This window comes from Vulpes vulpes, chromosome 6 (genome assembly GCF_048418805.1).
Source record: "Vulpes vulpes isolate BD-2025 chromosome 6, VulVul3, whole genome shotgun sequence".
NCBI classification, from domain to species: domain Eukaryota; kingdom Metazoa; phylum Chordata; class Mammalia; order Carnivora; family Canidae; genus Vulpes; species Vulpes vulpes.
In genome coordinates this window covers 109592407-109617703 of record NC_132785.1, presented here as the reverse complement: position 1 = coordinate 109617703, position 25297 = coordinate 109592407, and the positions used below count along the sequence as shown (strand labels likewise).

General features: G+C 40.4%; 1 protein-coding gene across 5 annotated transcripts in view; it reads right to left on the bottom strand.

Annotated features, from left to right (window-relative positions):
- GPATCH2L (G-patch domain containing 2 like) overlaps positions 1-19061 on the bottom strand; it is a 56013-nt gene extending 36952 nt beyond the window's left edge. The window contains exons 1-4 of one of the 5 annotated variants that reach the window (XM_072762081.1): positions 18905-18992; positions 18257-18468; positions 15635-16306; positions 1632-1696 (exon numbers count right to left, since the gene is read on the bottom strand). In XM_072762081.1, the coding sequence (XP_072618182.1) occupies positions 1632-1696; positions 15635-16296 (727 nt within the window). In that variant the 5' untranslated portion in view covers positions 16297-16306; positions 18257-18468; positions 18905-18992. Of the gene's footprint in view, positions 1-1631; positions 1697-15634; positions 16307-18256; positions 18469-18904 lie in introns of all 5 variants that reach the window. The other 4 variants (XM_072762080.1, XM_025996407.2, XM_025996409.2 and 1 more) reach the window with 4 other exon arrangements.
- Positions 19062-25297: the final 6236 nt, after the last annotated feature.

The following is a 25297-nucleotide window of genomic DNA, read 5'->3' as shown; positions in this document are numbered from 1 at the left end:
ATGATCCTGGGGTCCTGGGATGGAGCCCCGAGTCAGGCTCCCAGAACAGCAAAGAGCTTGCTTCTCCCTATCCTCCCTGTTCATGCTCTTTCTTGCTATGTCTCTCTCTCAAATAAATAAATAAAATCTTTAAAAAAAAGAGAGAGAGAGAGACTTTATAATACTTCATAGAACAGTATATAAGCAAAGAAAAAGGAACATTTGTAATTCTAAATAGAATGCACTAGTTCATTTACAGAAAGACAATCAGACTTCCCTGGTAGGAGACAAAAGAATCAAGACCCTAGCTGCAACATACATGGGAGTATACACACACAGCCTCTAGTGACACCTAGCTCCCTCAGAATCAGAAAGGGACAGAAGCGCTCCTGGGTGGCTCAGTGGTTAAACATCTGCCCTTGGCTCAGGTCGTGAACTTGGGGTCCTGGGATCAAATTGCACATCCAGGCTTCTCACAGGAAGCCTGCTTCTCCTTCTGCCTATGTCTCTGCACTTCTATCTCTGTGTCTCTCGTGAATAAATAAACAAAATCTTAAAAAATTAGAAAAAAGAAAGGGACAAAAATGTACTCACAACAATCTCCACCATAGTAGGAAGTTCAGCAACTCCATCCACACCCACAACTCTGAGGCATGGGTGAGATACCCTCCCCCATGATCTCTCTCCAAAATCAGAACTTGGATCCTGAGTCTCACAGTTCCAGGATTCCTCCAGTTACTAGGAAGCCTATCTGGATCAATCTGGACATTTAGCCATTGTGCATTGTCCTTCAATCACTTAACCCTTAAAGAAAAATTATTAGGTCACAGAGGTAAAAGGGACTTTAAGACATTTACAAATCCCTTATTTAGATTAATAGAACTAACGTCCAAAGAAGCTATATGAAACTACTATTGGTACAAAATTAGTGTGGTCCTAGCAAGTCCACAGGACAAAACAAAGTTTCAGATTACTATTTAGGTTGTAAAAATAAAGAACTGGTAATTACGATATCCCAGCCTTATTCACAGTGTCCTATACTAAACTTTAGGAGTTTTAGGGCGGGAGGTGGGGGTGACTGGGTGGCAGGCACTGAGGTGGGCATTTGACAGGATGAGCATTGGGTGTTATTCTGTCCAATAAAAAATAAATTTATTAAAAATAAATAAATAAAATAAACTTTAGGAGTTTTAAAATTAGAAAGAAGATGTTTTCTATAATATATTAAGCTAGAACAATTAAGCTCATTTATAAATAAGGTTATAAAAATACTTTCTTATGTAAAATGAAGAATGTTTTAATATACAATAAAAGAGTATAATATAGAAGATACTTTTTGGTGCTAATAAAATTGGCAACTTCCCAAAGTCCCATCCTTGACACTATATTCCCCTAATCAATGATTCTTAAAGTCTGAACTACCTGCATAAAAATCATTGCAGATACTTGTGAAAAATTCAGATTCCAGGGGCCAACTCTAGACCTATTTGATTTCTAGGAGCTCAGGAATTTTAACAGGTGACTTTTATATGCTCTGAAGTTTGAGAACCATTGCCATGACAACCACCATCTTCTCAGTAGGTCATTCCTCTAATCATTAGAATCTTCCCAGAAATACTGAACCAACCTCCCAAAGCTGAGATCAAGATTACCTTGCCTTCCTTCGTCGTTGGTAAAGAGTCCTGTGTCACTGCTGCTACACACGCTGCTGGTTTCACTGGAAAAAGAGTCAAACACAAGAGAACATATCAGTCCTATGAAAAACAAAGCGGTGCCCTTTCTTCTGGTTTTCAAATTGAACATCCCAAGTTTCCCTAATTTCACTCCAGTTCATTAGCCAATGAGAAATGTAAATTTCACACTCAAGCCATAGAGGAAAGCTTATTAAAGCTTTTACTTATATTTCAAAGTACTTTATAAATATCTAAAGTCACAGAAGTAGGGGATCCCTGGGTGGCGCAGCGGTTTGGCGCCTGCCTTTGGCCCAGGGCGCAATCCTGGAGACCCAGGATCGAATCCCACATCAGGCTCCCGGTGCAATGAGCCTGCTTCTCCCTCCGCCTGTGTCTCTGCCTCTCTCTCTCTCTCTGACTATCATAAAAAAAAAAAAAAAAAAAAAAAAAAAAAAATTAATTAAAGTCACAGAAGTAATCTCAACCTGGCTAGGTATATCAAACAACACAAATTTAAAAATTTACCAACCCATTTTATTTTTAAATACTGTCAACTATCAGTTTCAAATGAAACTATACAACTTTAAGACATCTAACATATATCAAGTTTTCTCCGCATTTACACAGTGGCTAACAAAAATCCATGAACAGGAAAGAAAGTCAATATGACCAAAATTATGTTTTCTAAATTTAATGTCTCCCTGATATGAAGTGGGTACAACAAAACTTATTTTCAAAACAGAAGGTTAAAACTAAAAATATAAAAACAAATGCCATGTGAAACCCATTGAAATAAAAACTTTGCCCTATAGAATTCTGCTCAGTTGGCTTCATTTCCCAACCTATTGCTAACAATTGATTCTGCCTCTTTGGATGCTGTATTTCTTTTGCCTAATCGTCATTAAATTTGATTGATCTGGTTCAAGAAAAATTTCTCTATTTTTTACATATATTATATAAGCTATTTCCTTGATTGGAAGTGTTTCCTTCCAAGCTAGTCAATTTTTTTCACCTACTCTACAAGATGGAAAAAAACCAAAGCAAGGAAGAAACATTATCATACTGTATAAGGAATAGGCTTGGCAAAATCCCAGTCTACATTTCTGGAACAAAAATATGAAAATATTTTGTATTTTGCAACATTTCCAAGTATCTTGTCAACACTATATCCTTAAAATGCTGATTAAATTAAGTAGCAATGTTTTCCTCACTTATCTCTGAATAGATCTATAGCAAGAGTCAATAAAAAATACTCGATTTCTTTAAAGATTCTTTCATTTTATTTTCTTCTGTACTTGTAAGTGGGAACTTTCTCACATGTCATTCCAAGAAATGCCCTACAAAACTATACTAGATTTTGATGGATTTAGAATCCTCAAAGAGCTATAGTTAAATCCAGAAGACATCCCCACTGAGTTCTGCACTCTTCCTACCTCTGAGTTCAAGGAACTGCACCTCTTGAATATAATGGTGTTATTTTTGTGCTTTTGGAAAATTCCTAAGAATATCAGTGGTCTAACTCCCTTGAATTCTACTACACATTTTCTCATATTACTACTTTATTATCCTCCTCTGGCCTTAAAGATAAAGCATATTTGACATTTTTAAACTCCTCTTGAGAGTAAGGAGAGCTTAAAAAGTACATTAGACCATCGAACAAATATTCTATCCCACCATCATGTTATTTACTTTAGCAGTATCACTAACTGAGATTTAGTGATCAGCAAACAACAGCCCGCCATCTATTTTTGCATGACCTGTGAGCTAAGAGTGTTTTTTTACAGTTTAAATGACTCGGGGTTAAAAAAAAAAAAAAAAAAAAAGGAAAAGGAAAAGAAAAAGAAAAAGAAAAAGAAAAAGAAAAAGAAAAAGAAAAAGAAAAAGAAAAAGAAAAAGAAAAAATATTAAAGAGTATTTTCTGACATGTGGGAATGATATGAAATTCAAATTTCAGTGTCCATAAATAAAATTTTATTGGAACATAGCCACAGTTATTCATTTACATATCATCGATGGCTACTTTCATACTACAACAGCAAAGTTGAGTAGCTGCAACACAGAACATATCACATACAAATCCCTAAAATATTTACTATCTGGCTCTTTACAGAAGTTTGCTGATCCCTGCTCTACATGTATTACAAGTTCTACTTGAGTATTTAACAATTTAAAAAAACTGTTTGCTTTATTACCAAATCTATCAATTCTTTTCCCCATTCATTTCCAGCCACTTATAAGTACTACAAGATACAGTGCTTCCTTGATCCTTTTCACGTGGGTTCCATTCTCTCCTCGTATTCTAAGCAAAGGGGACAAGCTCAAAGAAATCCAGATCAAGAAAGATGTTGGTAACCTGAAGCCTTCCTGTCAACTGTACATTTTCTATTTTTCTCAACAGCATTTAAGAAGACTCATTGTTTTTGAAAATGCTTGCATTAAGCTTTGTCTAAGCTTTCCATATATAGTTAATTTGAGGAATGGCAATGATGTCACAGAAATATCACCAGGATTTTAAGGCTATGAGCAAGGGAGATAGGTATTTTCTTCATAAAGAAAATAATCTGTCTTACAAGATGCTAATTACATAACAGTATCACCAGTCTACTGGTATTTGAAAATGACTATTTCATCAGATAGACATTTGCTAATTCTATTTATTCCCTCAGAAGGACTTGCATTATGGAAACCTAATCATATGCAAGAAATTGTTAGCATAATTTGATGAAGACAAAAGTGGGAACTTCACGGCTGGAAGTCTGCACATAAACACTATGACACATCATGCAAAAATGTAGTGCTAGCTAGAAAAATAGAAGCAAATATTTCCCCTTCCAAGTTATAGGCCAAAGTTGGCCAGTCTTGCAGACTTCATTCACTTCTGGCTCAGAGATCATGACTTCTCTGGAAAAAAAAAAATCAGATTAGTGGAACTTTAATAATGATTTAGTCAACTATAAAATGTTAAGTTAGCTAAACAACAGAATGTTTACTATTTTATTAAAACTAAGCTCCTATCTTTCAACAAACACAAGTTTCTTTTACACTTTTATATATAGTTCACAAGGTCAAAAAGTTAAAAGATGTCAGGATCCTACATGTTCTTCCTATTCCAAAATCTTCAAATTTGTTTATAAGTTTTTTGCTATGACCACAAGTAGTGCCTTTAGTGTCCACTCTACTTGTGGTCTTCCAAAGCTTAGTCAGGAAGACAGAAACTCAGCCATTGTTAATCTTCAGAAAAAGTAACTAGACAAAACCCACAAAGATAGCAGGTATGAAATCTTGTCTTTTCCCAAAATGGCAGCAACTCATACAGGCATCAATGCCTCCTGTCTTTGGCTTGGGAGCTGTTCTGTACTCCCTATTCTCACATGGTTCTAACTATAAATAGTTTGCATACAAAAAATCTTCCTAGGATCTCTAAAATTTCTAAAAATGTATTAACCCTACAAATAATTTATACAACATTCAAAAAATTCAATCCCAAATTGGGGCAGTAAGTTTCTCACAGAAAAAGGAGGAAGAATCCCCACCCCTATTTCTCCTAAACTTTTACTCATTCACTTGGTAAGCATTTATTATTTACCATATACCAGAAACTGCTCTACCCAGTACTAAAACTAACAAGAAAACATGTTAATAACAATATCAAGGTGTACATTTTATTAAAAACCTAGTCTAGACTCTGGGAGAAGGCTGTGAAAACAGAGAAGAATGCTTTCCAAAGAATAATACTCTGCAAAGGAGGTGGTCAAGCCTACATTTTAACCTTATGACACTGAAAAACCACATTTCAGAAGCCAAAAAACATCTCAAAAGTACTCCTGTGTGAGTAAAAATAGTTACAATATATCACACTTCTCTACAGTGGTTTTCACTAAAAAATGTTCCCACACTTAATTCAACAGCATAGGCACCAATTTAAATAAGACACAAATAAAATTAAAGCCTGGGTTTTAAACCAATTGTGTTACCTTATTACTATAACATTGTCAGAAAAGCAACTGAACCACATCCAACTGAAATAATGGATATGTAAAGACAGTCACCCCAGATTACAGTTCCAGAGACTTTCCTCCCACAACATTTTATAACAAAAACTTTTAACATATGAAAAAGTTGAAAGAAGTTCCAGTTACCATTCATACTCCATCACATCACCTATTGCACATCACACATTACAACTGCTATTTTGTTTTTTCTGTTTCATCACACACCTATACATCTAATCTTCCCACCCGGATATCTTTACAATTCAAGGCACTTTTGGCAGACCAGATGATTGGGCATGGCATCCATTCTCAGAGAAGTAGATTATCATAGGAATCAAGCTTAATAAAACACTACTGATACCCCACATCCACTTGAATAATTAATTCTAGGGCAAACACTCTTAGCTAAACACTGCAAAGCTTGGTATGAACTTTAAAATGCAATCACCTGGGCGGCCTGGGTGGCTCAGCGGTTTAGTGCTGCCTTCAGCTCAGGTCGTGATCCTGGCGTCCTGGGATCGAGTCCCATGTCAGGCTCCCCGCATGGAGCCTGCTTCTCCCTCTGCCTGTGTCTCTGCCTCTCTCTCTCTCTGTCTCTCATGAATAAATAAATAAAATCTTAAAAAAATAAAATAAAATAAAATGCAATCACCTGAACTGCTCTTAAAGGAGCAATTAAAGGGTATTTTTTCAAGTTAGCAAAAACTCTCAGTTATAAAGTTTTTAAAACTACAGTATTTTTATTCTACAGAAAAGATCAACGTTTCGGTCTTACTAAGTTCCCTAAATATTGAAACTCATGCTTGTTGGTAAAAGCACAGTCAATGGAGTGAAAACCCCATCTCAGTACCTAAAAACATCAGCACTAGCTCTCAACTCAAAGTCAATTTTACCCCCTTTATCCCCCCACCCCCACCCTTACCTCCCTCTGCATCCACAGGGTCATTTGGCAATGTCTGGATAAACATTTTGTCAGGACTTGGGAGCAAAGGAGGGGCAAGTTGGTGTCCTACTGGCCATCTACTGGGTAGAGGTCAGAGATACTGCTAAACATCCTACAATGCACAGGACAAGCCCTCACAACAGAGAATTATCTGGCTCAAAATGTCAGTAGCATCAAAGTTGAGAACTCTCATCTATACTGAACCAACCACAGGATGCAGAGGGCAAAGCATTATGTTAAGGGAAATACCACTTCAGAGGAGGAGAGGAGGCTGTGCACTTCTGCTGGATAAAGTCAGCCTTCAGGGACAGAAGTCAACATCCCATAATAGCAACAATGTCATTCTCATGTCAGGGCCTCAAAAAGCCTGAGGCCTCTGGATCCCAGGAATCATGAGAAGGTGGCCGGATGGACCTTCAGGCCAACTGATAAACTGCAAGTAGTACAGATCACCTCTCCCTGCCTAGCCCAGGTAGAAAGAAGATGTTACAGAGAGAAGAGAGAGAGAGATATCCAGGCTGCGAAAGGAAAGATCTTGCTCTTTTCAATGTCCTCAATACCTAGCAGAGTACCTGGCACACAGCAGGCATTCAGCAAATGTTACATAAATGGAATGAACTCCTTCAGATCAACTCTACTGCTTCCCCTTGCATGGCCTTCGCAGCATGCCACTTCAATCTAATCCTACTTCCTGCATGTGAAAGGCGAATGGGCTGTTTTGAGGATGTGATGACATGAAGCATGTGAACCCACGCTGCGAATTCTAGAGCATTACATAGAGGCAAAGGATGAAAGATTCAAAAGCTACATCTAGGGAGCTAATTCTGTATGTGCCCATTATTATTATTTGAGACATTAATAGTAATTTCCTGACAGTTTTTTTTATTAAAATGGTAATCTCAATTCAATAGGCCTCTCATTAATACTTCAAAAAGAAAAAAATGCTATGGTAATCAAATCTATTTTCATTTTGAATGGAAAAATAAATGTGGCCTATGAAACCTAGTATTTTCTCTGGGTTTCATCCAAGAGAGGCAGACACAGCTCTAAGCAGATATCCAAACTACATGTGTCTCAAGGAGTTTGGCCTTCGAATTGAGTTTAAGAAAATTATCAATATAACTGTGCCTTGAGACTACTGTAGCCAGGGCCATCAATTTGACTGCAACAATGTAAGTCTGAATCTAAACCATCCAGCTAAGCTGCTTCCAGATTCTGGACTTCAGGAACTGGAAATATTTATTACTTAAAGCTACTTCTACTTCTTCTGCAGCAATAAATAATACTGCATTTTTATGAATTCTTTTTTGAAAATAATTCCCTACTTTCTAGCCCTAACAAGAAGCTTCTAGTTTCCATAAGACAAATCTCTCTGAATTCTCATAATGGGGAAGAAAAAAACACAGCTTGTCCTCTGCCTTGACAGCTTGCTGATTCTTTGGTATTCCTAATCACAAAGGACTGTAAATTCAGAACTAAATGAGAGTAGTTTATACCTATCTCAATTAAAATAAAGAGGTATAGAATTAGTTTATCACCTATAATCACAAGGTAAGTTAACACTTCAGTTCCTCACCCACTGAATTTTTTTTTTAAGTAGGCTCCACTCACCACTCTGAGATCAAGACCTGAGTTGAAAAATAATAAATAAAAATAAAAAATAAAAAAATAAAAAATAAAAAAAAAAGACCCGAGTTGAGATCAAGAGTCAGACACTTAACCAACTGAGCCACCCAGGCACCCCTTTTTACATCTAATTTGAAAAGAAACAAGTAGGATAGAGTTTAGGGCCTATACCATCATGTTAAAACATTAGAGGTTTTCATTTTAATTTTTTATTAAATAATGCATTTAACAAAAGTTTAAAATTATCTTAGAATTCAGAAAAAACAAAGGAAGTCACTCCTAAACCCAGAGCCCAAAGACATCTTTGCTCAATTTTTTTCCTGGATCAAGGTGATACATTTACAACCATATATAATCAGACTTCAGAGTCTAAAAGTAAATATGACTGAGGGAGAGGTTTTTCAGAGAAATATCTCACATCAACTGCAAAATCATTCTCACAGTAAGTTATAAGTATGTGTAATGAAGGAGTCTTTTCGTTTCATTTAGAGGAGACCATGAAAGAAAACCACCTCACTGGTTTCACAGGCTCATTAACTCAGCCCCTGCAATCAGGTACACTTTGTAAAGAATGATTTTCCTCACAACTCTTCTATTGTGCAGGGGGGCTGTGCCTTAGAGAGACCCACCCACCCTTTTAAGACTTACCTTTCTTTAGAGCTAAGAGTGATTCATCTTCAGTTAGATGAAATGTCTTTTCAGAGTAAATTTTTAAAGAGCATATATTCTGAGACCTGAATGTCTAAGAATGTCTTTCTGCTGCCTATCTATATGAAATCTATCTTGGCTATATATAAAACTCAGGGAGGAGTGGGAGAACAATCTGCCCCCCCCCCCACTCCAAATTCTACAGATAACTGTAGCCCCTCACATTTAGAACTGTAGGGATAAATGCTGGCCTTGTTTTCATCCCTTTTGAGATTGTTCTTTATACCTGTTCCACCCCCACCACCAATGCAGAATGTAAAATTTTGCCAGGGTATGTCCAGGTAAATGTCTTTTCATTTGTTTACCATTTTAATCTTTATACTTAATTTTTTCAACCCAGGAACACTTTTTCTCTTTAGTTGTATTCTTAAAATCGTTATTCTATTCTAATGCTTCAGTGTCTTCCTTTGGAATATTCACATACTTACAGACTGACTGGCCTCTTATCCTCTGTCTTCCAGATCTATCCACTTCTCTGTCATTTTCACCACCTCTCTGCATTTTGGGAGGGCTTCCAAAGTTTTCCACATTAACTCGATTTTCAGCAAAATGAACTGTCCTATTTTAACACTGCAGTTACATTTCAAATTTCCCTACAATTCTCCTCTCATACTACTGGGTTTTCAAATAGCCACCTTTCTGTCCTTACAATTTAAGGCTCCTGTTTCAAAGTAAAATAAGTCAGTCAGAGAAAGGCAAACACCATATGAGTTCACTCAGATGTGGAATTTAAAAAAACAAAACAGATATACATAGGGGAAGGGAAAAAAGAGAGGGGGCAAACCATAAGGGACTCTTTACTATAGAGAACTGAGGGTTGCTAGAGAGTAGGTAGGTGGGTGGGGAATGGGCTAGACAGGTGATGGGTATTAAGGAGGGTACTTGTAGTAATGAGCACCAAGTATTATATGTTAAGTGATGAGTCACTTCCTGAAACCAGTATTACACTTTGTTAACTAGAATTTAAATACAGACTTTAAAACAAACAAACAAAACCAACCAAACAAAAACAAAGTGGCTAAGTCTTCTTGCATCCTAAAGATTTTTGAAAATGTTCTTCTGGTTTTCACTGGCAATAATTTTCAAAGATGCGTTTTTCCTCTCAACTTTTGAGATGATGTTCCTTTTCCCTTATTCTGCAGGCCTTGTTCAAAAGCCTCTTGTTGAGCACTGGTTCACCTAGAATCTGATTACTTGTCAATAGAAAGGGTATGTAAAAAAAAAAAAAAAAAAGAAAGGGTATGTAAATTACCCGATTCCATTCTCTATTTCCCTGGACGTGGGGAAACATGCTCTTCTCACATCTACAACTGGCCAAGACTATGTGCAGAGCCCCTAGCCTAATAACTCAGTGTCACTGGTAGGCTTTTCTTTCATATAGCTATGTTGGACTAAGACAGGATCTTCTAACTCTCATTGCCTTATTCTGATCCCATTCCAAGGGTCTGCGATATATAAAACATTATGATTTCTAGAATGCATCACTAAGAGTGATTTTTCCTTCTCTGCCCATGCCAACTGTAAACTTTATTCTTGGCAAATATATTTCCCAGGACTCAATTTGCTGTGACTACCTCTACCCCAAACACAAATAGACACATAGAAAACACTCATTTCCTATCCAACTGTACTCTGGACATTAAAGCCTCCAAATAAAAACTGAAAGATACAGATTGGGAAGTACAGTAGTCCTCCCTTATCCATGGCAGATACTTTCTAAGACTCCCAGTGGCTGCCTGAAACTGTAGCTAATATTTAACCCTATATATACCATTTTTTTCCTATACATACATATCTATGATTAATTTATAAATTAAGCACGGTAAAAGATAATCAATAAAATAATAAAATAGAACAATATGTATAATAAAAGTTTTATGAATGTGGTCTCTTTCTCTCAAAATATCTTGTTATACTCACCCTTCTTAGGATCATGTGAAAGGCTGAAATGCCTAAGAAATGAAATGAAGTGAGGTGAATGATGCAGGCATTGTGAGTGAGTACTAGCCTACTGCTACTACTTCTGATGACATGTCAGGACCTGATTGTGGGTAACTAAAACCACAGAAAGAAATGATGGATAAGAAAGGAATACTGTACGCAACAACACTCTAGCTCAAACGTCAGCTGCCTCATTTTCTGGCTGAAGTGGACCTTGCACTTTGAACAAAGGTCTGACCGTAGAGAAAGGATGAAGGCCCTCACTACCCACCTTCAGTGCAGGCTCAGCCCTGCTGATGTGGGCTTCCGGTTGCACATCTATCAGCCTTGTGGCTTGAGGAAATCTTGGCAAGAGGCCAACTCTAGGTCCTAGGTTCTGGTAATGTGAGTTTACAATGTTTTATGTCTTCATAAGTATCTTAGTGGGCAGCTGATGCTGCTTATCAGATAGATGGCTTTTGAAAATACGAAGCTGCAATGACGCATTGGAATGAGGCTGTGATTGAAAAGAATGACAGAATCTCAGTGTTGCAGGGATCTGAGTGGTCACGCAGCACAACCTCTCCAACTCTGTAATAACTCAGGACATGGTCACCAAGGCCCAGGCTCGAATCCCTTCAGTGACCTAAAAATCATTACCTCATGAAACAATTCATTTCATTTGTAGAGAGTTCGAATTTGGGGATGTAATATTTTATACTGAGGCAACACTGAACTCTCTGTACTTTCTAGGAGTCCTACCTCTGTCCTCTGGGGTCCCACAAAATAATCCGAACATATTTCTTTCAAGAAACAGATCTTCAAATACAGTAGTATCAAATCCACCTCCAAAGCTGCCTTAGTTGTTCCTAAGGATATACCAGCAGAACTGTGAATAATCCATGTAGGCACACTATGCCGGCTATTCAATATCCTCAAATGCAATAGTACCATTTCCAACAATGGCAAATGTACTCTTGGTCAGCATCCCCAGTTATGGAATACAAACAGAACCACCTCAATCTACTACATATATTCTTTCCCACAGTTCCAGTAGCCCCTGATTAATGACCAACACTTGCAAAGAAGGCTACTTACCTTAACCATGAAATAATGAATGCTATTGATCCAACAAGCTACTGCTATGGAGAATTACTGATCACCCAATCTTTGGTTAAAATGGTCCTCATTTAGCAATTTCTCTGTCACAAATACCTGGAGCAAAGCATGCTCATAATTAAAGAGTTTGGGGGAGTAAAAGTGAAAGGTGATGGACAGAGATCCCAGCTTTTTCCCATTTATTCTTGCTTCTGAGCTATTGTTTGTGTCAGAAGGGATATTGATTTTCTATAAAAATAAGAAAACAAGAGGCACCAAGGGGCCGCAGAAGGTCAGCCTGGGCTGGAGAAGGAGGGAGGAGGTTTAGCACTCTATCTCTGTCACTTGCCTTCTAAGAGAAGGGAATATTTTCTTTCCTGTGAGATTGGCCTCTAATACATCACTCAGGAAGGCTCCTGACTGAGACTTCAGGCCAACATCAAACCAGTTCCCTTATAAAAGAACAGAAGCTAAACTATATTCAAGGGGAACAAACAAATGATGTGTTAGTGAAGAATAGAGCAAAATCATGCTATGAATCACCTAATAGCTGCTATACAGACGATATGAATAAAGACAGAAACTAATTTTACAAAATAATTGCTCCATCTTAGAATGGAATACACATACACAGGAAAATATTAAAATAATAATTGATCTTTTGCAGGCGTAAGAAACTTTTACATCATAACCACTTTCAGTTCCTCAGAACTCCTGAAGGACTTGGTTGGCACAGAACTGAAGGAATAATAGAAAAAGTAAAGGAATTACTGGTCAAGCTTAAAACTATTCCATGGTTAATTAGTAAAGTTTAAGGAAATTAGAAATAAAGCTCTTTGGTTGAGACACACATTTTCAAACCTAAAACATCTGATACGCATTTTTTAAAAGAACTCTATCCACTGACAAGGCTAAGTTAAGCTTAATGATCAGCCTGATCCTAATAATTTTACCAGTAGGATCATACAGGCTGACAATCTTCAACACCACTAATAAAAAGTAAAGTTCTAGTAGCACCTGGGTGGCTTAGTTGACTGAGCATTCAACTCTTGATTTTGGCTCTGGTTGTGATCTCAGGGTTGTGAGATCAGGCCCTGAGTTGGGCTCTGTACTCAGCAGGGAGTCTGCCTGAGATTCCCTCCCTCTCACTCTGCCTCTCTGCACCCACCCCCATTCTTGTGAACATGTGCATGCACTCTCTCTTCTAAAACAAATAAATCTTAAAAAAAAAAAAAAAAAAAAGTAAAGTTCTACACTTGAGCTGTAGGTGAACAAACAGGCACATCTAAGCAGATTTATGAAAGAATAACCAAGATTCTTAAAAATATCTGTTAATGCAGAAAAAAAGATAGGAAGATTTCTCACAAACCAACTCCCCCAAAATCATATAATATCCAAATTGTAAATTATTATCTACTTAAACACACACTAATGCTAGTCCTATCCACAAGATGGGCTTAATAATCAAGGCAAGATTTTAGTTCCATCTTACTGTTGGGAAGCTGAACATAATTTGCAGTCAACCTCTCTTTCTCCAAAGAGTAGATTTAGGAGGAAAAGGTAAGAAGCATTTCTGTTTTAACTACAGATGAATCAACAGAAGTCAAAGTATGTTTAAAACTCCTAAAAAATTAGATTCTAAAGAAGAATTATTCTCATTTTAGGTCTGCTACTACTCCATCAACTACTCCCTCAGAGCTTCAAGGACTTGGGCGTCCATTATTAAAAGAACTCTAAAGTCATGGACCAGGCAAAAAGCACAAATGGGGTATTTGTGAGAGAGAATACACAAGGTATTCTCAATTTGAAGAGAATAAATATTTCATAAGGATTGCTGCCTACTTCAACTTATTCAGGCTCTCAGATAACTAGAGTGTTTATCACAACCTGACTATGTGCAATAAATGTGGGGGCGGGGGACTGGAAAGACTGAAGAACCTCACTGCTAGATTACAGACTCTATGCCTGGAACCATTCCTGAACTGTTATCTTAAGAGCAGACATAGTTAACAGTCCCTCACCTACAATGACGTCATAACAAGAAATTCTGGGAAAGAAATAAACACAAGCTATCACAGCAAAAAACAATTTTTAAACATCACAATTCTCAACAGTAAATTATTATGTTTGATACTGAAACATATTTAAATGACCCAACCCGGGATCCCTGGGTGGCGCAGCGGTTTGGCGCCTGCCTTTGGCCCAGGGCGCGATCCTGGGGACCCAGGATCGAATCCCACGTCAGGCTCCCGGTGCATGGAGCCTGCTTCTCCCTCTGCCTGTGTCTCTGCCTCTCTCTCGCTCTCTGTGTGACTATCATAAATAAATAAAAATTTAAAAAAATAAAAATAAAAATAAAAATAAATGACCCAACTGAGGGTTTTGATATTGTTAAAGACTGTAATTGACTAAACATTTATTTGATTAAAAACATCTTGATAAGAAAACTTTTATAACCCAAAATTATGCATATAAATTGAGAAAATAGGACTTAGGATATACATTAGAAGAAAATGAGGGAAAGCAAATTATAAGCCTACCTGGTTGTGCAGACTGGCAAATATAAAGTTACTCAGAAAAACTGTTAAAGCTTGATTAAAAGTCGCCCATGAAAGGTACAGGCATAAAGATTAAGGAGCTTTTCCTATTACTGACATAGCGTTACCTCATAATTCCTAAGATTTATGTCTTTGTTTTTCAGACGAACTTCAGAAGCAAAGTCCTAAGAAAGGCCACACATTCTACGGTTGTAAAAGTTGCGATGAGACAGAAAAAGAGCCATGGAAAAGGCAAATTCAAAGGGCAGCAAAACATGGTTGTTACATATGAACCTTGGAATCAGGTTCAATTCCCAGTTTTGCTACTGGGTGACCGTGGGCAAATTATCTCAATACTATGAACCTTCATCTCCTCTTCTAAAATACGAACAGCAGGGCCTACCATACAGTGGAGTTCTGACCATTCAATTGGGACTACCAGCCCAAGAGGCAGCACCTACAAAGGCACTTGGTCTGATACTATGAAGGGGATGGGAACAGTGTAGGGATGCCATATATCCTGTAAAGCAGGGACACAAATGTTTCTGGCTCAATGGCATTTGGTGTAAGACTAATGGGATTCAGTACCGTTATTCTCAAAGCCCACCATGTGTTCAGGCGGCTTGAATGTCAGCCATAAAAAATAAACTCAGTGCAGTCAAACTGGAGGGAGCAGACAACAGAATGATAGCTAAAGCCGTAGCTAAAGCCATGACTCTTAAGGGGAAAGGCAGCTTACCAGGAACATACACAAACTCCATGTGCCTGGCACCAACATTTTCTCACATACACAAACACACACACCAGCCTCTACTGAGACCCTTGTTCTCACATCTACATATGATCTACATGGCATAAACTGCAGTAAATTGTTTTTAAAATAAAAGTCATGGTTATGCATGTGAGGTATGCATTTTAAACAATTTTTAGAAACAAATGCGTTTCATTATACATAGCTTTCTTGACATACGGAAATAGAATCAGGAATATACTGTAAAAAGCTAGAGACAGACCCTAGCAGATTGCTTAAAGGAGGGGCTACAAAGTCAGCATTACAGTGGCTAGCTCTGAAAGAAGGTTGAACTCCTCAAGACTATGGATTTGTACTCAGGGTAAAAATAACCAGGACAATCTCTGACTTAGTAAGGGAGATCTCACCATTCTGACATGTTCTCATCAGAGCCCTGTTTTTGTTCATCTGCTTCACACTCCATCCTTTCTTTCCTTCCTGTTTTGCTTAGGAAAGTCCTATTTTCTGCTGATTCACACAACCCATGACCTGATGAGGTCCAGGGAGTATTCTCCTTCCAGCGGGACAGGCGCTGCTTCTTAGCCGACTTGAACCTGCAGCCTCTCTCATAGCTCCAATCTGACACCTTGAGCTTCTGCTGAAGGCTGGCGGCCACCTCTGACGTCACTCGCTTCACCTTCCTCCGGCGCCGGAGTGGTCGACATGGTGCATTTTCAGTAAAGGAGTCAGATTCATGCCAAGAGTGTTGCTTACTCTTCACAATGGCATTGAGAGCTGGGTGCCGTTTGGCTACCATTGTGTCATCAGAGTCACTAAAGTTGGCAACAGGGGCCAATTCTCGACAGTCCTTAATGGCCTCATCAAGACTTGACTCAGAGGCCTCACTGTAGCAGCAGGTATGCTCTGCCAGGTGGGTGAAGTCTGAACGGCGCTTCCGGCCTCTCCTTTTGCGAAGCTGCCGCCTCTGCTGCCGAGGGCTCAGAGCCATCTCCTCCCACAGCTCACCAAGCTTATTCTGCTCAGATGTCTGCTCCAACGCTGAGGCTAAGTCATGTACCAGCTCATCCATGAGGCCACATCTGCCCAAAGAAAGTTCAGAAAAAGAAAAAGAAAACCTGAATAGGATCTGTTGTTTTAAGGTAAGTTTATAAAATACATCACGAGACTGCAGAGCCTATCTGACTTACAGAAAATAAAATCACCTTTCAACTGGCTACACTTAAGATTGTTCCTACCATCCTTGCTCCCTTAAGCCACTAAAAATAGGTGTTTGGCCCTTGTTAGGAACCTCAAGTCAATATGTTCTTAAAGCACAAGAAAGCAAACACTCACCAGATCACAACTAAAATACTAGCAAAAACAAGCAAACCTTGGGAAATAAATCGCCCCTTCCCTTTTTCCCAATTAAATTTGTCACTAAACTATCTGATGATAAAATCCAAAAAGATTAGAGAAAGTCTCATTAGACAGGAACAGAAAAACACACAACTTTAAAATCATGGTAAAAGAACTGCTCCATGGTCTGGGATCCCTGATAAGAATGTTGCTAAAGAGAGGAGAAAGACAACTTAGTAACACACTTTAAGGATCACTGCTTGCAGTTTTAGTGATCCAAGAAATTGTAGTAGCCCAGATTTGTATTCTGAATGGAAAAAAGAGACTAAGTCTGTACCTATTCTGGTCCCAACTACCACCTGGAAGCTAGAAGGAAAGGAAATTTATCGGATATATTGTATATTTTTTAACAATTAGCAACTTCTAAGTTCTTCTCCCAACCTTCAGAAAATTAAGTGATCATCCTAATTATGTGCTTTAGTATCAATCACACAAAAGGAGGATATAGCTGAGGCTGAAATGACAGGGATTGATGGAGTCCCTAAAATTTCTAGCTAACTGCTTTCTAAATTCTATTTTTGCATTCATTCTTGTCAAACCGTCATACATCAGGGGTCACTTCAGAGGCAAACCTTCCAAGGGATGCGGGCAGTAGGAGCAATTTCCAAAACGCCCTTTAAGAGGGAAATGTCCAACATAATTTGTACAACACCTTATTAAATACGTATTAAATTAACACCTCTTCCCTAGCCCTTGTGAAGCCTAGAGTATTTCAAGTCCATAACTAGAATTTAAAACTGTGTGGCGCCACTCCGAGGCCCTATTTCCGTTCATGCAGCTTACGTTCTGCAAAGGGCTTTCTAAAACCTATTTTCACGCTGTCCCCATGCCAACGAATTCAAAGGCAAGAAAAACTGGTGGGCTGGCTTATCTGCCACATGGACGGGAGCCATGGGGACACCTAGTTCCAAAACTACCAACCACACAAAACGTCTCATCGTGGCAAAAGCCACAACAGCACAAAATGACCACTGTCCCTTTAGGCAATACAAAGTTAGTTTAAAACGCCCTGAATGGGGTTTGGGAGACAACTACCCCTGAGACCAAAACAGATGTGGGGACAGCACATCCAAACCTACTCCCTTAATAAAGAAATAATGCTTTAAAAACTGGGGCAGAACTGTACACTTTGGGGGATCCCTGGGTGGCTCAGTGGTTTAGCACCACCCTCAGCCCAGGGCGTGATCCTGGGGACCCGGGATCGAGTCCCACGTCGGGCTCCCCGCATGGAGCCTGCTTCTCCCTCTACCTGTGTCTCTGCCTCTCTCTCTCTGTGCCTTTCATGAATAAATAAATAAAAATCTTAAAAAAAAAAAAAAAAAGGGATCCCTGGGTGGCGCAGCGGTTTGGCGCCTGCCTTTGGCCCAGGGCGCGATCCTGGAGACCCCGGATCGAATCCCACGTCGGGCTCCCGGTGCATGGAGCCTGCTTCTCCCTCTGCCTGTGTCTCTGCCTCTCTCTCTCTCTCTCTGTGACTATCATAAATAAATAAATAAAAATTTTTTTAAAAAAAAGAACTGTACACTTTAACGTGGAACAAAGTTACAGAACTTGCAGCTGTTTGAGCAAAATCCCTTCCTAGCCGAAGGGCTGCAATTCCAACAGCTGGGGACACGACCCTGAGCTCCCCACACCTTCAGTCCTCAGGTGCGCGCTCCAAGACGACCCGCTTGTCCAGCTAGCCCTCGAGGAGAGGAAAGGCTAAGCCACGCAAACACAGGGCCGGGAGACGGAGAGGAGTAAAAAGGGGCAGGCGCAGGGTCGCGGCGAAGGACGGGGGGCGGCAGGAAGCAACTTCTCATTTGGGCTCACCCGGGCAGGGGGGTCGGCCCTTCTCGGGCACAAACTGCCAAAAAAAAAAAAAAAAAAAAAAAGCAAGTGGTGGCGACTACGCTCCCTCCGTGACCCAGGGTCGCAACATGGCCACACGTGAGGAAGAGCTGGGTTGGAAGGACTCCCCGCCCCCACGCCCCGGCCCGCCCCCCAAGACTAAAGCGAACACGGCTTGGGACACCGAGCTCACACCCTGTCGGCCTGCCCAGAAGAGCCAGAAAGAATAAAGGAGAAGAGGGGACTGTCGCCCCGGAGACGCCCGAACCTCACTCCCCGGGATGGGGGCGATGGGCCCTGGAAAACAAGGCCCAGCCACCCCCGCCCCTCCCGCCAACCTCCGGAGCCCCGCGGCGGCCACGGCCCCCGCCCCTGCCTCCGTCCGGAGCCCCGATCCCCGCTGGCGCCGGCCCCCTGGACCCCGACCCTCTCAACCCACTCCGCCCCCTCACCAGCTGCCGCAGCCACCTCCAATGGCCGCCGCTTTTGGGGCCGAGTCTCCCCGCCGGGGTTTCCCTTCCTGACCTCATTTCCGGTCTGGGCCGGAGGGGTGGGGCAGCGGTGGAGTGGGAGGGGCTGGCTGCTCTAGAGGGCCCGCCCCCGCCCGGCGCTTCCGGTCCGTGGCCGCGCCCACTTCCGCCCCGCGGTGGGCGGGGCCTTGGCGACGCCGGGGGAAGGGGCTGGGGACCTCAAGGGGCGGTGGTTCGGGGCGGGCGGGCGCGCTAAGGGGCGAGGTCCGCGTCTGGGGCAGGTCAGCCCTCTCCAGGGCTTGGGGACGTCAAGACATTGGGCGGTAGGGAGGGACCACGGCCTCGCCCTTGTTTGCTGACCTACTTTTACAAAGGGTGTGCGAAATTGAGAAATGCATCCTCATTCTTAACTGTGAGAGTGGGTCCAACTATAAGCCGGTACCTTTGCAGTGAATCAGTCTTACAAATACAAATGCCTTGAGCAACAAGGCAAGTACTATTGGATTATAAATCTTAAGTATAAAATTGATACCCATGAGTCTATACTGACATGAGTAAACTAATGAGATGAATACTGGCATGAACAAAGTAATAAATGGGGAAGGGGGATAAATCTCTGGTGCAGAAGAATTGTGAGGAATTTATGTAGATAATTCACCCTGCAGTGTAACTCCCAGCTCCTTGAATGTGGGCTGCGTGTAGTGACTTCCAAGAGTATGGCATGGAAAGTGGGAAAATGAGGATGGTGGAGAAATTAGACAAGCACTACCTCAGCCAGGTGACCAAGGTTAACATGAACAGTGATAAATCATGTGGACCCTACGTAGGCTAGATATGACGTGATGAAAGTGGCATTTTATGTCTAAGATACTTTCCTTCCAATACACCCACTCTAATCAAGAGAAAAAAAAATCAGACAACTCCAACTCCAACTCTTACATTGTACAGAATGCTTGACCAATATTCCTCAAAATTGTTAAGGGAAAAAAGTCAAGCAAAGTCTGAGAAGTTGTCATAGCCAACAGGAGCCTAAGGAAATGTGACAGCTAAATGTAGTGTGGTATCCTAGATGGGAGCCTGGAACAGGAAAAGGACATTGGGTAAAAACTAAGGAAACTTGGATAAACAATGGACTTTAGTTAATAATATTATCGCAGTGTTGGTTCATTAATTGTGACAAATGTTCTGTATCAATGTAAGATGTTAATAATAGGGGAAACTGGGTATGATGTAGACAGGAATGGTCTGTAGTGGCACCTTTGTAATTTTTCTGCATACCTAAAACTAGTCTAAAGTAAGGTCATTTTTTAAAATGCACATACCTTTTGACCCCGAAATTCTGCCTCTAGGGAATTTTTTTCTGAAGAAAAATTGGAAATAGGAGAGAGAGATGAGAAGATTAGAAAAAAAAAATCCTACAACAGGAATTAGTTATCTAAATTATGGTACATCTATGGGATGGATACCTTTGAAGCCTTTTAAAATTGTTGTGAAAGTATATTCAATGAATGAAAAGTCATCAGTTTCTGATTGTGTACATTTCTGCATGACTGTTTTACTCCAATAAAAAGGGTATTCTAAAAATGGGATCCCTGGGTGGCTCAGCAGTTTCGCACCTGCCTTTGGCCCAGGCGTGATCCTGGAGTCCCGGGATCGAGTCCCGCGTTGGGCTCCCGGCATGGAGCCTGCTTCTCCCTCTGCCTGTGTCTCTGCCTCTCTCTCTCTCTCTCTCTGTGTGTGTGTGTCTATCATAAATAAATAAAAATAAATCTTTTAAAAAATGTAGCATATGGCTGTATTCATGTTTATAGGAAATTAAATCTGTACTTGCCCAGAAATAAAAACCAGAATGATACACTACACATCATTCAAAATAGTTGCATTACAAATGACTGTATCTTCTACCCGTTAGTTTTATGGATTTTCAGAATTTTCTACAGACGAAACTTACTATGTAAAGAATTAAGGAAAAGGACAAGAAGGACTGAAGTTTGGAGCCAGCATGACTAAGAGAGTGGTCAGTACTATTTGCACAGCTAGAGGAGTCAAGAAGAGAAACAGATTTATCAAGAAATTGATTAATTCCATTTTGGACACACTGAATTGGTAACTCCCACGGGAAAGAAAGAAATGTTCAAAAGTTGTCCACAGCCATCAGCCTTCTTTTCTGCTTAAGTAAAGTTCTCTCCCATAAGCGACCTAAGTGTCCATTGATAGATTTTTTTAAATCTTTTTAAAAAGATGTGGTGTATACATACACACACACACCAGAATATTAGGCAATGTTTAAAAAGGATGAGATGGTGCCATTTGCAACAACATGGATGGACATAGAGGGCATTGGGCTAATTGAAGTAAGTTAGGCTGAGAAAGACAAATACCATATTATTTCACTCATGTGGAATCTAAAAATACAAATGATTAAACAAACAAAAAGCAGAATTAGACCTATAAACACAGAGAACAAACTGATGGCTGCTTAGGGGGAGGGGGAAAATGGATGAAGGAGAGTGAGAGATACAAATCTCCAGTTAGGTAATGAATGAGTCATGGAAATAAAAGGCACAGCAAAGGAAATATAGTCAATAATATTTTAAAAGCGTTATATGGTGATAGATGGTAGCTGCACTTGCGGTGAGCGTAGCATAACATATAGAGAAGTTGAATCACTACAATGTACACCTGAAACTAATGTAACATTGTCAACTAATTCAAATAAATGAATTTTAATAAATAAAATAAAACTATGGAAACAAATTCTCTCCCATTAATCACAGCATCTCCCATGATGTCAGTTGCCTCAATCAGCTCTGGAAGCTCCTGTATTTCTTAAAACCGAGCTTTTATTTTCAGCTTTCTGCTAGCTATCTCTACAGGTTTACACCACCAGCATCTCCAATTTAAGACAACAAAACAAACCTTAGTTTCTTCCATAGTCCCTATAAAATCTTCTCCACTGTTCCCTGTTTGGGAAATGTTATCACCATCATGCAGTCATCCAGGCAAGAGACATCAAAGTTATTTTTAGTTCTTGCTTCTTATATCCCTTTATCTAGTTACATGCCAAGCCCTATAGATTCTTTTACGGTATTCTTACACTCACTTTCCCTATCTTGCTTTCTCTGTGCCATTGACCTGGGTAGGCAACCACTCTTCTAGATGGTCTGTCCCCAAGCAAGTTATTCTCTACACTGCACCAGAGTGAGATTCTTGAAACACAATTTCACTTCATCCATCTTTCACTACCTCCTGCATCCTACTTGAGCACACCAGATCACTTGCTATCTCTTTTTTATTTTTAAGATTTTGCTTATTTATTTAAGAGAGAGAAAGAGACGGAGAGAGAGGATTAGTGGGGTGAGGGGCAGAGAGACAGGGAGAGAGTCCCTCAGCAAACTCCTTGCTGAGCACAGAGCCCAATGTGGGACTCAATCTCACAACCCTGAGATCATCACCTGAGCTGAAATCAAGACTCAGATGCTTTACCAACTGAGCCATCCAGGCACCTCTCACTTGCTATTTCTTGAATACCACTAAGATTCAGGGTGATTTAAAGGCTGAATGTCAATGTCACCTCCATGAAGACTTCCCCTTGCTTGCTCACTCTTTTGGGCTCAGCACTTGCTGGTATTTCAGCATTTTCTTCATTCAACCTGAATTAGAGTCAATTATGTGCAAGTTTGCCTCCCCTACTAAATTACTCATTCAAGAAATATATACTAAGCACCTATGCTCTGGTGATAGAGCTGTGTGAACCAAATGAAGCCAATCCCATTGCCCCAGAGATCCTGTCCTAGCCATTGTATTCTCCTCAATGCTCTGGACCTGGTAGGGGCTCAGTAACTATTGTCCCAATTTTAGTATATATGCTGCCGAAGCGAGCATAACTATTGTCAATTAAAAAAAAAAAACAAATATTTGCTTACTAAATGGTGAAAGAGGAAATTAGAAGCGATTGTCTCCATCTTAAGACAAAATTTAAATAAAAATTTCAGGGAACCCTGGGTGGCGCAGCGGTATAGCGCCTGCCTTTGGCCCAGGACGCGATCCTGGAGACCTGGGATCAAGTCCCACGTCGGGCTCCCGGTGCATGGAGCCTGCTTCTCCCTCTGCCTATGTCTCTGCCTCTCTCTCTCTGTGTGTGTGACTATCATAAATAAATACATAAAAATTAAAAAAAATAAAAAAATAAATTATTTAAAAAAAAAAAAATAAATAAATAAATAAATAAATAAATAAAAGTTTCACCTTCCAGTGATAATGGTAGTCAGAGGCAGGATCACTCAAAGAAAGAGTATGGCAAGAGAAGCCTCTGGGGATAAAGGGGACAGTTCAAAAAAGAACTGAGAGCATTTGAAGAGGACCAGTGTCTAGAAGCCAGAAGAGGGAGAAATTGGAGAAAAAGAGAACCAAAAGGAGACATGATAAGGAATAGTTCTCAGGAAAGGTTGTCCCACTTGGTGACTAGTCATTGATGACACGGAGTTTCGGGCAGACTCAAAGTAAATGACAACAGAGGCAGGAGGGAAGTCGAGTGTGAAGCTCCAGCATGGACTAGTGTGTCCAGAGCTAACTGCTTAATTTCTTTAAGCCTTTGCTTCCCGCTCTGCGAAATGGAGACAATAATAGAACATACACATCCCCTCAGAGGAGATTAAATGAAATAATAAATGCAAACCATTTAGCATAGAGCCCAACACAAATTAAGTGCTCCAAGAAATTAGGAGTTACTGAGAAGAGGAAGAGAATCTAGTCCACACGTTTCCCTCGATTGACCAATAAAAGCAAAACTGTTGGCTGAATGAGGAAATCACTAGCTGAAAAGGATCTACGTGTAGGAAAAAATCAGTTTCTTCCTCCCGTGCCCTTCCCGTAAAACATTTGTGTGTGTGTGTGTGTGTGTGTGTGCCCTCTCAATAAATTGAGAGTCCTCACCATGCATCATGGCCTGCACAGCCTCTGATCTGGCCCCTGCCCATGTCTCCGCTTCATCTTGAACCCCTTTCCCATGCCCACAGTACTAGCTCCCTGAGAGCTCTCTCTCTGCCCCACCACCACCCTGCCCCAGGGCCTTGGCAAATGCTGTCCTGCAACCAAGAATACCTGTCTACAGGGCTTTGCAGGCATGGGTTGGGGGATCTCCTCATTCTGATGTCCTAGCTAAAGTGTCACCTTCACATAGGGAGCTTTCCTAACATCATGACCCTAGCCATTTTCTATCTCATCCTCCTCCCTATTGCCTTGTGGCTCGTATCACAATCCAACGTGACCTTGTTGATTTGATGTGTACTTGCTTATCTTTTGTCACCTCCCATTAGAGCATAAATCATAAGAAAGGGGACATTGTCTTTCTTTTTGCCTTTCTGTCCCCTGAGCGCAGTTTGACGAAGGCAGGAATTCCTCATCCTTTCATCTTCACGGTGTTTTTTCCATGTCCCCTTTTCCTTGCTCTAATCATCCCTTAACCAATCCAAGACATTCCAGAATCTTTCCAGAAGTGTTTTCCAACAGTCACTAGAGAAATGTTACTAATAGAAGCAGTGTCCACCAAGGACAGCAGGAAGTGTCAGCATTTACTTGAAAAATGAATGACTCAGGGCAACTGGCCCTCCTCTCTGGCCCCAGCACATCCTTCTGCTTTGCATTATAAGAAACCTCCTCCCTGGATGCTGGGATGGGAGTGTGGGGGCCGGTGTCCACCATTCCTTGGTGGCAGTGTCAACAGAAACAGAACTTCTGTAGAGCATACCAGGTGAGGGGATGGCGAAAGAGACTGTTTTGTCTCCAGAGCAGGTAACCACGGGGCATTAGGTGGCAGCAGGCATAGGGCTGCTCAATTTCCTCCTATGTCATGCCTTTCATACTCTCTTATGTACCCTTCTCAACTACAGAATTTTGAGATTTTTGTTGAGGTAACATTTCCCGAAGGCTTACTACAGGTGTTTGTATTAGTTTCCAATTGCTGCATAACAAGTTGTCACAAGCTTAAAATAACACACCCACATGGATAATACAGGAGAGTCATCCCATCTCAAGGTCTTTAACTTTCATCACAACTACACAGTTCACATATTTATCCAGTATATTATCCCCATTTTAGAGATGAGGAAATTTGAAATTTTTAGAGGCTAATGAGTTTATCTAAACCCACGCAGCTAGAAAATGATAGAGCCAGGACCCATCTGTGCAGGTAACAGGGGACTGAAGCAATCAAACACAGATTACTCACCCCCTCTGCTTGGCTGAGCTTGTTCTTACATGCAAGGCATTGGAAGGAAAGAAAAGCAAGAAGCCAGAGTGCTCAGATGACTGGGCCAAGGCAGATGAAGTTGGCTCTGGTCTAGTTGGGTTCATGTGGTGGTGGGAACCAAGGTT